The 13601-nt window shown below is 45.5% G+C and overlaps 1 protein-coding gene across 12 annotated transcripts in view; it reads left to right on the forward strand.

The window, feature by feature from the left end:
• The window catches only part of Dab1 (DAB adaptor protein 1), a 1075378-nt gene that overhangs the window by 1055379 nt on the left and 6398 nt on the right, over positions 1-13601 (forward strand). For 10 of the 12 annotated variants that reach the window (XM_060366060.1, XM_060366053.1, XM_060366052.1 and 7 more), the window contains 3 exons: positions 3678-4226; positions 7424-7551; positions 7892-8002. In XM_060366060.1, coding sequence (XP_060222043.1) covers positions 3678-4226; positions 7424-7551; positions 7892-7987 — 773 coding nt within the window. In that variant the 3' untranslated portion in view covers positions 7988-8002. The remainder of the gene's footprint in view (positions 1-3677; positions 4227-7423; positions 7552-7891; positions 8003-13601) is intronic. The other 2 variants (XM_060366061.1, XM_060366058.1) reach the window with 1 other exon arrangement.

Genomic DNA, 13601 nt, shown 5'->3' on the forward strand with positions numbered 1-13601 from the left:
TAATCTGTCAGAGGCAAAATTTCATCTTCATTAACTAGACTGAAAAAAAAAAAACAACCAAAAAACCTTGTGTCAATATCATGAGAACTAAATGAGATAATTAAGCACCCCTGAAAATGCTGGTGCATTGTAGATACTCAGTGTGGAGAAGGCTGTTATTATCTTGTTATACTAACTCTGATTATGAAAGTCAGAGGACATATGCCCTATCTTCCCCCCCCCCCTTATTGTCTTGAGACTTTATAAAGTGCATATAGTAGAGTTTAAGTCTTCAGTCTTTGGGCTGCTCATGGCAGAGGTAGCCTGGGTGGCCTGGAGAACGCAGACTCTGCTATCAACCAGCTGCAGATGGCCCAGCCTGATCTCCGCTGAGCCTAGGCACTTACCGATAAAGTGAGAGGTGAATTGACCTCCCAGAGCTATTCTGAGAGCCTCGTGAGTTGTTTCTTACAGAAGACCTCTGTAATTCTGCCCACAAATATGTTCTAAGGAGGAACTTTACAGATGGTTGTTGCTTGTCATCAAGGGGCCGTGCTTTGCTGCTTGTGTAACTGACTAGTGCAAGCTGTGCCCTCATGGGAAGAAAATTTTATGCATACAGGTTAAACAGATAGTAGTAATAGCTACCCCAGAGGCTTACTACAAAGATCGACTCCCCAAACAGAAAAAGGAGGGCGATTGTTGTTTTGCTCTTCTCTGCAGTTCTAGAGACTGAATCAGAGCCAAGCCATCCAGCATGGATATTTTTGGATGAATGAAGGAGTCAAATGAGGCAATGTAGCTAGGAGGTACCATACAAGTTCTATGCAAATACAGAGACCCTTTGTTCTCAGTGTGTTTCTTGTAGTTTACTCTGGTTTTGTTTTTCTTTCCTCGAGCCTGGGTATGGCTGTCTCCAGAGCTGGCATCTTATTATAAATTGCAATATTTAAGACACACATACACACCCTCTAACTGCAAGGTGGGAATGAGAGTGTTCCCTTTTTGCAAACCACAAAGAGGTTTGTAATACCTGAACTTTTGTGTCACAAACAGATGCTCATTGGCACCTCATCCCTCCGTTGCTACACACATTAACAAGTCTCCAGCTAACAGGTTGTTAGGTAGCTTCAGTGGCTGCCATGAAGCTGCTCCCTGAGACCAACGCTGCCTTAGTCCTCATGCTGAGATGTCCCTTCAGGCATGCTTGTGGCCTGTGGCTAGAGAGCAGTAGCTCCCAGGCTTGGGGAGAGCTCACGCTGCCCAGCCTCCCCTCCTCCAACCAGGAAAATTGAACGAGATCTGTAAACTCCTCAACACGATACCAATTACCCAGTGCTGTCTTTTTCTCTTCTGAATATTATACTTTGGTCTGGAGCAGATGGCTTGAAGCCAGAGAGACATGCTAATAGCGCTCTCCCAAAAATTGTGCATAGCCCATCTGTTAGCTCCCTGAGGGGGGGGGGAGAAAATATGTGGTTGGGGTGGGGGTGGAATGCTGCCACCAGAATCATCAGAGATGATTCTACCTGTGGATCTTAGGTCCCACTGCACTCTTGGAAAAGCATGAAGCTGTCCATCCTCTGGATCCACACGCCAGCCAGCACTCATGAGCCAAGCCATGCGCCTGAACCTTATGCTCAAGATGGTGAAGTGCCGCACAGACTCCTAACTCGTGGCTCACGATGCTTAGGCTTAGGATTATTTCTCTTTGTGCTTGTGTGATGGCAATATGCACCCAAGAGAAACCACACTGTGAATGTTGATCTTTCCCTGGGGGAACCACGTGTGTGACACAGTGCTCCCTCTAGGTGCCCAGCAGCCACAGGGGGCTGTGGCTCGCAGTCAACCACACAGTCAGAAAGGTCACTCCACGGTGTACTGGGCTGCTAAGCTAGGCTGTTCGGCAGGTTAGAGCCTGCAATATGTTAGGTTTACTGTAGGTTTCTTAGGTTATAAACCCATCATCAAAGAGCCGGTGTATGTGCATGTTAAAAGAGAAGTGGAAAGGAGGATGGTGGCATGACTGGGTAGAACCTGAGGGCTCGTGCTTACTCACTAAAATGGGCATTAGAATCAGCAGGGTCACTGAAAGGTTTCTGGGTAAGTAACTACTTGTGAAGCCGAGATCCTTCTTCTTTATAACAAATATCTGCAGTGTTGTATGAACTCATTATGTTCCTACAGCTTTTTTAATCAGTATAATGTCATACTGATAGTATGGAATTGAAATGAGAAGTGATTTATAATAAAGGTGTTATATTTCAATAAAGAAATACTTAGGCATGACCATACTGCGGGACATAATGAGTAATGAGATGATTGTACCTGATAACAGAGTCACTGGGAAAAGCTGCTGCTAAAATACAGCTTGAGACCAGCCACTAAGAGAAGCGTTTCTGTCTGGGACCACCATTTTCCAAAAACCTCTTGAACGTACCATATGAAATGAAATCCATTCTTGCTTGAGTGTGCATACTTGTTACATGTGTGGGGAAACCACAGGTGTTGACTCAGTGCAAAGACACGAAATTTCTGAGCCACTCGGTCCCATCTAGGCTTACCCGTTCATTAGGAGGCAAGACCACTCATTGTCCTGTGCTTTGGTCTCACAAATTATAGATGTCTGCTGCAAATGCTTGCAGCCCCTAAATAGCATGAGAGCCCAGGCTTCCCTGCAGTTACCATAACAACTAAAACAGCCACAAATTTGCTCTTCACCCCTAGGGGGCAACGGCACTCCCTGTGAGAATAATTTAGTTGTGTCAAAGCATATCGGAAAGCGAGAGGAACAAGTGGCTCAGTTGCCACTTAGTGCATTGGTAGGTAAAGTCACTGCATTAGCAGGTGAACTCTGAAGCAGCATGAACAAATCTGGAAGTTTGAACAGTGCCCAGTACAATTGGACTTTGAGTTCTACAAAGGGTGTTGTCTGTGTCATTGTTTAAAAGCTTTTAACACTGGCTTGATTCACCAGCAAGGAGTCCTTGTGCCCTGTCTAAAGCTTCCTCCTGGGGCAGCGTGACATGGGGGTAGAGAAATGACCAAACTTGGAATGCTGGCTTGACTCTGCATCCGCTTGTTGAGAGGCAGTTGAATATGAGACTAGAACAAGGTACTTCTGTACATGATCACCGTGGGCTCACCAGAGTCACTGATATGAGCTATGATGTTATCATTGCCACAGCACCTATCAGTCATCCTTTTGGGTGTTGCTAGGATACCCTGAATCCTCTCCTACTTTGTTCTGATCTCACCACACTGCACATCTTTTATTCCGGCAGCCATCGGAGTGCTTCTTTGGGCAAAACTGGTTTCTCCACCCTCTGCCATGACCAAATTGCCTAATGTCTCTTAGGCTAAGGTGTCCATGTATGTGACCACTATGCCCCTGAGGTATATGAGGACCACTGAAAGCCTGTAAGAATTTCCAGTGGACCCACAGTATGCTGACACATTTCATGGTAGCCCAGTAACTGTGAGAGACCAGTGTCACTCCCTCTCTCCCATGAGAGGTCTGCCTAGCCCTCCTCCAGAAGGTCAGCATCCCATGGTCAAGGGCTTTTGTTTTTCTCCTGTGACTATCCCAAGTCCTAGCACAGTCTGGTACTCCATAAATAGGCAGTATGACTCTGTCAATCACTCAAATCCATAGCTACTTCTTCAGCATGCCTGACCCTTGCCTTCTCCCGTTCCAGGTTATGTCGCTATGGGCGCCGTCCTCCCATCCTTCTGGGGCCAGCAGCCCCTTGTTCAACAGCAGATTGCCATGGGTGCTCAGCCGCCCGTTGCTCAGGTGATGCCAGGAGCTCAGCCCATCGCATGGGGCCAGCCAGGTCTCTTTCCTGCCACCCAGCAACCCTGGCCAACTGTGGCCGGGCAGTTCCCGCCAGCCGCCTTCATGCCCACACAAACTGTTATGCCTTTACCAGCTGCCATGTTCCAAGGTCCCCTCACCCCCCTTGCAACTGTCCCAGGCACGAATGACTCTGCCAGGTCAAGTCCACAGAGTGACAAACCCAGGCAGAAAATGGGGAAGGAAATGTTTAAGGATTTCCAGATGGCCCAGCCTCCGCCTGTGCCCTCCCGCAAGCCTGACCAGCCCTCCCTGACCTGTACCTCAGAGGCCTTCTCCAGTTACTTCAACAAAGTCGGGGTGGCGCAGGATACAGACGACTGTGATGACTTTGACATCTCCCAATTGAATTTGACCCCTGTGACTTCTACCACACCGTCCACCAACTCACGTGAGTGTCCTTTTCACTGGGGTCTGAGACCTGGTGAAAGTTGTGCCTGTTTCCAGTAACGAAGTACTGGGGTCAGAAACTATCTCACTTGCATCACAGACTTGTTGGTATCCCTTGATAACGGTCCCCATTACAGCAACTCGGCTACCAGTTTTAACACATATTCGAGGCCCTTATCCTCTAGGCCTCCTTTTACGTAACATTGATAGCAAGTTGCACTAGATCTGTGTGACAGATAATATGTGACAGATAATAGGGATAATGTTCACAGAGAATAGTACACAAGGTGGTAACGATGACGACATGCCTGGCATTTGTACACAATGTCAACCTGCCTCTTAGGACTTTGTTAAGATGCTCATTTGTGTTTATGTATGTGTTGGCTTACGGCACCTAAATTATAGCATGGCGTATTAAAATAAGATATTTTTTAAAGTAGAAACAAGGGGCCAGAAGGTGAGGGTGCTTGCCGCTAAGCCTGAAGACCTGAGTTCAATCTCCAGAACCCATATGGTAGGAGATCACTGACTTTTAGAAGTTATTTTCTGACCTACACATGCATACACACACGCACGCACACACACACACCCCCGTAATCAATCAATAAGTAAAATTGTTTTACCTCCATGGGCCTCTTGGTTCTTAACTCTTCAAAGCCAATTATTTAAAAGCATTTCAACATGGACGGAACTTCCTCATTGTGATCTTGGTCAGTGGGTATTTTTTTTGTTTGGTTGGTTTTTGTTGTTTTTGTTTTTGAGGCTTCTGGGCCAGGTGCTTTGGTGCTGGCTCCATGGTGACAAGCCGTGTCTTAGGACAAAGCAAGTCACGGCTCTGAGTGGCTGGGCCACTTGTAGGAGCACCAGCTTCCTCCTGGCCTCAGCATTTGGGGCCTCTGTTTCCACTTGTTTTCCCATTAAAAACACCAAAAATAAGATGCCTGCTGCCACCGAGTCGGAATCCAGACACACTTGAGCATGCATGTGCTTGTCAGACACAATCGGAAAAAAAATGTTCCAGTGACTCAGCCTATGCTCTGACAATTGATAAGGGAGAAAAAGGCTCATGGTACAATGACTTTGGCGTTTTCATTACTGTCACCAGTGATACGGATCACTGGATGGCCAATACCATGAGTTGTCAAAAAAAAAAAAAAAAAAAGAAAGAAAGAAAGAAAAGAAAGAAAAAAAAAATCTAATGTGAATACAATTAAATTGTGTCATTCAGCCAGGTTCAAAATGCTGTTCTGAAAATGAAGGCTTGCACTCAGGCCACGGGAGCCACACAGGCAAGGCATTTCTATTAATTCTAATCCACAGGCTTCAATGAAGAATAATGAATAAAATATGAAATGCTAGAGAAATAACAGTCATGCATACATGAACAAGAGACTTAAAAAAAAATAACGCATGTCTCATTTCCATTGACCCACGGGCCGCCTACAAACAAGGAGGTTTTTTGAGGGCAGAGACTATCTTGTCACCACCTACACACTTCTCGGAATGCTAGCAGGGTGCCTGGCACATACGTACATTAGGAAAGGTTGCACTGGCTGAAAGAGGCTGCGCGAAAGGCCATTTCTCCACAGCCGTGTTTGAGAGCGGGGATTTGCCAGTGCATCACTGCTGACCTCTGAGGACAGGTGATTCTTTTGCAGGAAGGAGGCTGTCACATGTGTAAGGTGTAAGGTGCTTGCTTACAGCACCCTGACATCCGCCCACCATATGTAAACAGAGTCTTCATCCTTTCCTTCCAGTCCTGACTCTGCCAGTACTAACTGCAAGACATTGCCAAATGTCCCCTGGCGGGGGGGGGGGAAGAAATCACCCTCCCACCCACCTTGAGAATACATGGGGTTGGAATACTCAACTGCTCTGAAAAACCTTTCTTTACGACTAAGACGCTTGCATACACTCACTCTAGCTGTGTGAGCGGTATGCTGGTAGGACTCATCATTCAGCCTGGGTCCTCAGCATTTCATTAGCAATAAACCACTCCAAACACAATTCAGAACCCAATTAAGCTAATATTACCCACTCAGCAAGGGATCCTTATACAGCATTAAGCCTAGTGTAGTTTGCTCTGAAACCAACTCGCAAAACAGCAAGGAATGCATCATCTTTTATTTTAAAGCAATTGAGTAGGATAGGTTTCCGCAGCCTCTTCCCTGACAGGATTCTTTCAAAATGTGAGGGAGAGATTAGTTGCACAAAACAAAACAGAACTGTAAAGCACAAAAACAAAAACACCTCGAGCAGAAAAGACTGAATTCTGTTAGGCACATCTGTGTCACATCCCACAGCTCATAGCCATGCTGGTGTTATTTGTAACACCAGCGTAATGAGGAGGAAGGGCATGATCACGGTCAGCTTCGTTCTATACTGCAAACGATAAAGGAGCTGAGAATCGTGTTCCTGGGGTAAAAGATCGACACTAACTTTTGCAATCATTCACAATCTTGATAAAATGCCAAATTTTTGTAAGCTCGGAAGCATTGTGACAGGGAAGCCTTACCAGTGGCAGCACCATTGACCTACTCAATCAATCCGTACTTTGGGGACTAAGCCAGTGACCGGAATTTTCTATACTAAGTCATACAGTGTCATATATGTTAGAAACCTCAGGAACAAATAAGAGGGTCATGGCAGCAAATGTGTATTCTTTACAGCGAGCTTATAATTCCCTGTCATCCCTCTCCCAACCCAGCCTGTGCTTGTCAAACACCAAGCGTACGCAAGAACACAAAGCCTTGTTTAGCAGTTGCCAGGAAGAGGTATTAGTCTCCAGTCTTCTCTGAAACTTAAGTAACCTCTATCTCAAAGGAGCTTTACAAGTCTGAAGGACATTGCCCTTAAATTTCCCTACAGCGTCTGATCCACAAAAGCCATTCAAGAATGTGCCTTCTGATAGAAGAGCGTCAGCCATGCATAGTGCTTACAGCTCGCTCGTGTGTCGGCAGCACTGTAGGAGCTGTTTGGAGCTCCTGATACAGCGCTTCTCCTGCCTGTGCAGTCTGAGGGCCCGGCGGTCCTGAACAAACACGGGAGGAATTTAGATGCTCATGTTTGACCTGAGATGGGGAAAGGGGAGACTTGACTCAAGGATAAGGAGACCCGAGGCATCTCTATGGGATATAAATGGTTGTGGCTTATGGGAATACTTACCACATTTCCTTTTTTGCTATGGTCTCTGTGTAGCTCCAACCCCAGCCCCTAGGCAGAGCTCTCCATCCAAATCATCAGCATCCCATGCCAGTGATCCGACCACAGATGACATCTTTGAAGAAGGCTTTGAAAGTCCCAGCAAGAGTGAAGAACACGAGGCTGTAAGTGACCTGCCCATAGCTCTTACTTTTCCTTAAAATTAAAATTTGCCCATAGTGTTTGAGGACGCCAACATGAAAGAGAATGCCAGTTCCGAGGTGAGATTTGAAGGACCACTGAGGGCACATTTCCTGCATGGCCAGGTGCATCAGCTGGAAACACTGGCCTCTTGTTAAGTCGTTAGGCGCTCTCTCACCTGGGAGGTGGCATCCTCTGGTGGAAGTTCCAGCCTCCTGTGAAATAACTGGTTGCATATGCCGCATGAATATAAACTCATAGTTGCCTTATTTTCCAGTTGTTGAAGAGAGGAAAAAAAAAAAGTGTTGTCTTCTTGTGTTCTAGCCTGATGGATCACAGGCCTCCTCCACCAGTGATCCATTTGGGGAGCCCAGTGGTGAGCCCAGTGGTGATAATATAAGTCCACAAGACGGTAGCTAGATAGCGCAGGTCTGGGTAGGTATCCGTCCTTTTTATCTCCTTCACCTGCAAGGTTTTCCCTCCTGCTTGCTTCTTACCACTGATGTCACACCCCAGTGTCTGTGCTTCGTCTCCTTGCCTGTGCTGGGTTATAGTATCCATATCACCTCCCGTGTCTCTGCTTGTTCCTAATGCTTGCACCGTCTTTCATGCCTGCTAGTAATAGTGCCAATATTTATACCCTCTCTCCTTGCCTGAGCCATCTCACCAATTACCAATGTTTGTACAATCTCTCTTCACCTCATTTCTGTTTTGCACTTTGCTTTTTCTCATGGATGAATGACCTTTGACATACACCAAAAGGTAGGGTTGGAGGGAATGTGGCAAATAGTTTTATTAATTAATGATATATTTTGATATTCTGACTTGGTGATGGTGATAGAATGAGTCCAGTCAACACTACCTAGAGTGGGTTGAGTTTCTAAAAACATTGTCCCTCTGGGATAGACACATTGTTCTCTCTCTCTCTCTCCCCCTCTCTCACTCACTCATTCTCACTCTCTCTCTCTCACATACACACTCACTCTGTCTCTGTCTATCTCTTTCTCATATATACACAGACACACACACTCAATAATTTCTCGGTGAAATGAAGTCCTGATGGTTTACTCTTTTAAGCAAAATGTCACTGCATTTGCCTACCTGCCACAGAGAGAAAGAGGTCACCAATCAAACACACTGAGAAGCCAGACTATGAAGCAAAACCAAGCCATGCTTGAAATAAGATTGATCAAGATGTAAGGTCATAGTAGCCCTTCCCATTTATCCAGGAAGGCTTCTACACCTCCTTCCAGTGTGTCAGTGAAACTCGGGGCCCAAAGACATGTAACTTCCACTGGATCCTCTGATTTCTGCATCTCTGCTGCCTGTGGTTCACCGCCAAATCCCTTCAGATTCTAGCAGCAGCTGATTAGGGAGAGACGCGTCCTTACACAGCTAGAAGTGGCTTTTGAAACTCAACTTTCAATACATCTGATTTGATCCACGTAAAGAGGATCTGGTGATGCTCACCTTCTCAGGAGATGGTAGTATACCTTGTGCAGACATGATCTCTAAGGCCAGCTTTGACAAATGTGTCGAATTTTTAGATATTTTCCTGGTTTCCCATTAACATGTAAGACTACAAGGCCAAACTCAAACTTTTCAGTCCTGAGTGGCATCCCCATTGCCATTAAAATGGCGGATGGCTTTCACTGCTTTGAACTGGGTTCTGTGGCTGTGGCAGAGTCATTCACACTCTGCACATCGGTCCTTTTGACAGTTATCGAAAGCTTAAACAGGGTTTTGAAAGTACATTCTGCTGATAGATTTTAGGATTAAAGAATTTAGCACACTATATATTTTGTCACATTTTATGTCAATAAAATGTAAAAACAAACAAACAAACAAAAAAACACCATACTATACAAAAGCACAAATACCCATTTAAAAAGACAGTCTTTCATAGCCATACTGGGAACTGCTCTCTTAAAGGCACAGTTGATGCCCCAAGATTGAGAAAAGTTAAAGATTATAAGCGGATCCCTGGAGGTGACTCCCCGGGGGTTTTCATCTCATGTATATGGTGTGCTTCAAACTTGCTTTTAACAATTTGATAAACAACCGAGAGGTGAGGAGATCCCTCCATCACAGTAGAAGCAAACTTCCTAGAATTGAAGTACTTGTTGAAAACCAACACAGCTTACACTGCAACAGGCCAATGTCTCAAACTCATCTTCATGAGCTTGTGCAGCTTGAGATGCTTCCACAAGCTGAATTGCTACATGAGGTCTTTGATGCTCCATGTGGCTCCTCAGCCCACAGCTGGGTTGTAAATGGACATCGCGTGGTGTTGTGGCAAGAGATCCAGATTTGGAACTTGAGTTCAAATCTTAGCCTAATAAAAGTGGGGAATCATGGGCAAGAGATACTCCTTTCTGAATGTTGATTCTTTTCCATTTGCTAGTAGAGGGTTATATTATCCTTGATTTTAACTAATATGCCCGAAGTCCAATCTGTGGCATAAAGTCAGGCCATGTGAGTTCAGCTTAAAACTTAGTCTGGTTTGGGGTTGGTATTGTCAGAGTTCAGAACCCGGATCCATCCTTCTTGACTGTGTGACCTTGCTCAGGTTTCTCATTCTATTTTCTTCATTTGAAAAATAGGGATAAACCTAATGCCCATCTTACAGGAAAATTGAGTGACGTCATACATAAGGTGATGTATATGGAGCTCTCAATACAGTCTGCGGCACATGGAGGATCTGGCAGCTACTGCCGTTACCACCTCCGCCACCCTCGTCATCACTAGCAACCTACACCACCCCCACTGTCCCCATCATCCACAGTCACCACTACTGTCACCACCGTTTCCACCATCACCACTATCACCAGTATTGCCATTACCACCACTACTGCCACTTTCATCGTCACTGTATCACTAGCAACACATATCTAGCATCAAGACTACTACTATTGCTACAGTCGCTCCACCCCTGTGACCCCACTACTCTCACCTGGAACAGCACCTTCACCACCACCCTCCTCAGAACACCCACCAGCGTGGCAACTGCCGCCATCGCTATTGCCTTCATCACCGCCTTTATCACCATAATCAAGAGGGTATGGGTTCAATATATGTTGGTGCTCTCTATATATGCTTAGATTTTATACACTTAGCCCCGTGGTGAATAAGGTCAATGACTAGGAGGTTTTGCTTGATACTTTCTGTTTTTAGATAATTTTTCCATATGCCCCATAATGGATCAAAACAGAGGGCGGAGGTAAGGCTTTTCCAGTATCCCTATGACAAATACTGTCCCATAACCAGAGTGAGTTCCATTTGAGCTTGAGAGGCTACCTCTCAGATCCCCTCCCCCCAAAAAAGCAATCTTGGGTTCATATGTAAATCACATTAAGACCCTCTCAGCTTTGAGGAGAGCTAGATTATAATCTTTGATGAAGCAGGAGTTCGGCCTGGCCATTTACAATTCCCTTTAAAAAGCTGTTCAGTGGAGTTAATGCCCACCTTGCAGATAGGTTCCCTAAGGTGCCCGCAGGGGAAACGTATGTGAGTCTTTGTGTCCCTTCATCAATATCAGAATAGCACAAGCCAAATGTGATCTTTCTGTCTCCATCCCCTTTGCCCATAGAGCCAACTGGAAATTTACCGACTGTAATTTCTTAGCGCTTTTGCAGACACTTGGAAAAGGATTCCATGCAGAGATAGTTATGTCCGTGGCTTTATTTTCCCCTCTGCTGTCATGCGGTTGGAAAGCAAAGTCCCTATCCTTCTTATCACTCGTGCAGCTATCTCCAACTGTTTTTTATTAGAAATAGCCACCCAGTTCTGAGTAAGCAAGGATGACATCTGTTGATAAGTTAAAGCCATATAGCTCCAGAATAAGAGGGAAACAAACAGACTCAATCCCCACCGGTGGAAGCTTCGGGGGCCAATACCAAATGCTTCTGTTTTAGCAATAAAGGAAAATATCTTCAATTATTTCATTTTCTCCCCCCCCCCACCTGTCCATCTGGGAGAATCATGTGTCTTTGAGAGAGTGAGTCAACAGGGGCCAAAAAAAAAAAATTAAAAAGAACCAAAATAATATTATAATGGCTGGTGTGGGAATGGCAGGTAATTTGTACTTCACTGATGTGTTGCTGGAGCAATTTTAAGGGCGAAATGTTAGCCTTTGAAGGGATGAAAGAAAAATGAAAACATTTATTTGGTTAAATGGCTAAGTAAATAAACTGCCTATCAGGCTTCCCCAGCTGTCAAGTCAAAGAGGCATCTGTAACAATGGGAACCGTTTGGTCTGCCTCCCTTTGTAACAATAGATACTGTCATAAACAATAAGTCGCTGTCACTTTTTTAATACTGATCTCTGTAGTGGGAATCCGAGGCGTATAAAGTATTACCTGATAGATTCCCAGGGTTCAGGGAGAAAGAAAGATGAACTTCAAATGCTTTGGGAAGGTGAATGTTTGGATTGGGGGGTTTCGTTTGTTTGCTTGCTTTTAATAAATGAAAGAGAAAACAGAGGCCCAGAGTCTGAATGCGGCTGAAAAGCAAAGTGGCCTTAGGCAAACATGTCAGCCCCCATATGGAGAAGGACCAGTTTTATGGCAGTGCCCAGTCCAGGCTTTCCAGGGATCAACTGAAGCAAGAATGAAAGTACATGAGAGTTTGGGAAGAAGGGTTAGTGGTGCAGTGCTTGGCATGATCCCCAGCACCCACACATAAAGCCAGGCATGGCGGCAAGCACCTGCAATCCTACTGCTAGGAAGTAAGGAGAGAAGAAGGTTCCCGGGGATGGACGGTGGCTACTAGCCCAATCCCTGAAACCCAACTTCGAGTGCGAAACCCATCTCAAACAATAAGATGGATGGCTCAGAAAGAACCACACCCGGGACTGATGTCCGACTTCCACACAGACTCGTACATACATGTAAAGACATGCGCCCACATGCACACACACATGCATGGAAAGTAGCTTGGAAAAGTCTCAATGTGAAATACAAGTTCTTGATGTTATTATAACTCTTCCACATTGTTTTTGAATGGTGTAGCTGAGATTGGCCTAGACCTCACCTTCCTTGTGCCTCAGCCTCCCCTTCAAGGCTTACAATCGCACACCACCCTTTCATTCCCTTTTAAAATAGAGCTGAACAACAGAACCTTAGAAATACTGTATTTGTCCATTCATTTCAAATCTGCCTGTTTGGTGGGTGTACAGGTTAGAAGCAAGGCCTCACCTAAGCTTCTGAACAGTTCCACTTCCTCAGACCTTCATGGACTGACAGACAGTCTTTGATGTCCCCAGCTGGAAAACTGCGAAAGTGGTACAAAGTAGCGGGGTCTGGCTAAAGGCAGTGTCTGCTGGAATTTGGAAAGCCAGACCTGTTGCCAAGAGGTCTTCAGAAGATTAAATTGGCTGGAGATGAGACTGAAGGAACACGGGGGAGGCGGAAGAGGAGATGAGCTAGGTTCTGAAATGCGCAGCTAAGCTGCGCCAGCTGCTGTTTTGTAGTGCACTGAGAAGCCTGCTTGAGCAGGGAGCAAGCGGGACCTACTTTGGGGCCACGTGAGAAGACAGTAAGGTTCAGGAAGGACCTCTGGTGGTCAGAGGTGATATCAGGGAAGGCCTCCAGCCATTTGAGCGGTGGCTGCGAGAATATGCTGTCCACATAGACCAGAGGTCAGGAGACTGTGTTGTATGTGTTGTATGGGCCCCCAGAACTACATGGCTCCTCTGCAGTTGTGAACAGAAAGTAGAAAAGATGAGGCGTGGTCAGTGGAGGTGACTGGGTTACCTACTCCATGCGCTAAACCTGGCAGCTTCCCACATCGACTAGTGGACTTCAGTTTGCTTGCTCATGATGAAGATCATACCCAGTGTTTTTAGAATCACTCAAAGGAAGCGAGCAAGGCACCTCCCCCCTACTGCTTCTGGAATACATTTAAAGACTACAGATACCACTTAATTTGGATAATTGTTTATTATTGTTATTATTATTATTCCTGCTTCACAAAGTAGACAAGAAAGAAACAGAGGTACTTGCTAAAATTCTAGCCTTCCGTGGGAATCTGTGCT

Source organism: Meriones unguiculatus, chromosome 12, assembly GCF_030254825.1.
Source record: "Meriones unguiculatus strain TT.TT164.6M chromosome 12, Bangor_MerUng_6.1, whole genome shotgun sequence".
Lineage (NCBI taxonomy): Eukaryota > Metazoa > Chordata > Mammalia > Rodentia > Muridae > Meriones > Meriones unguiculatus.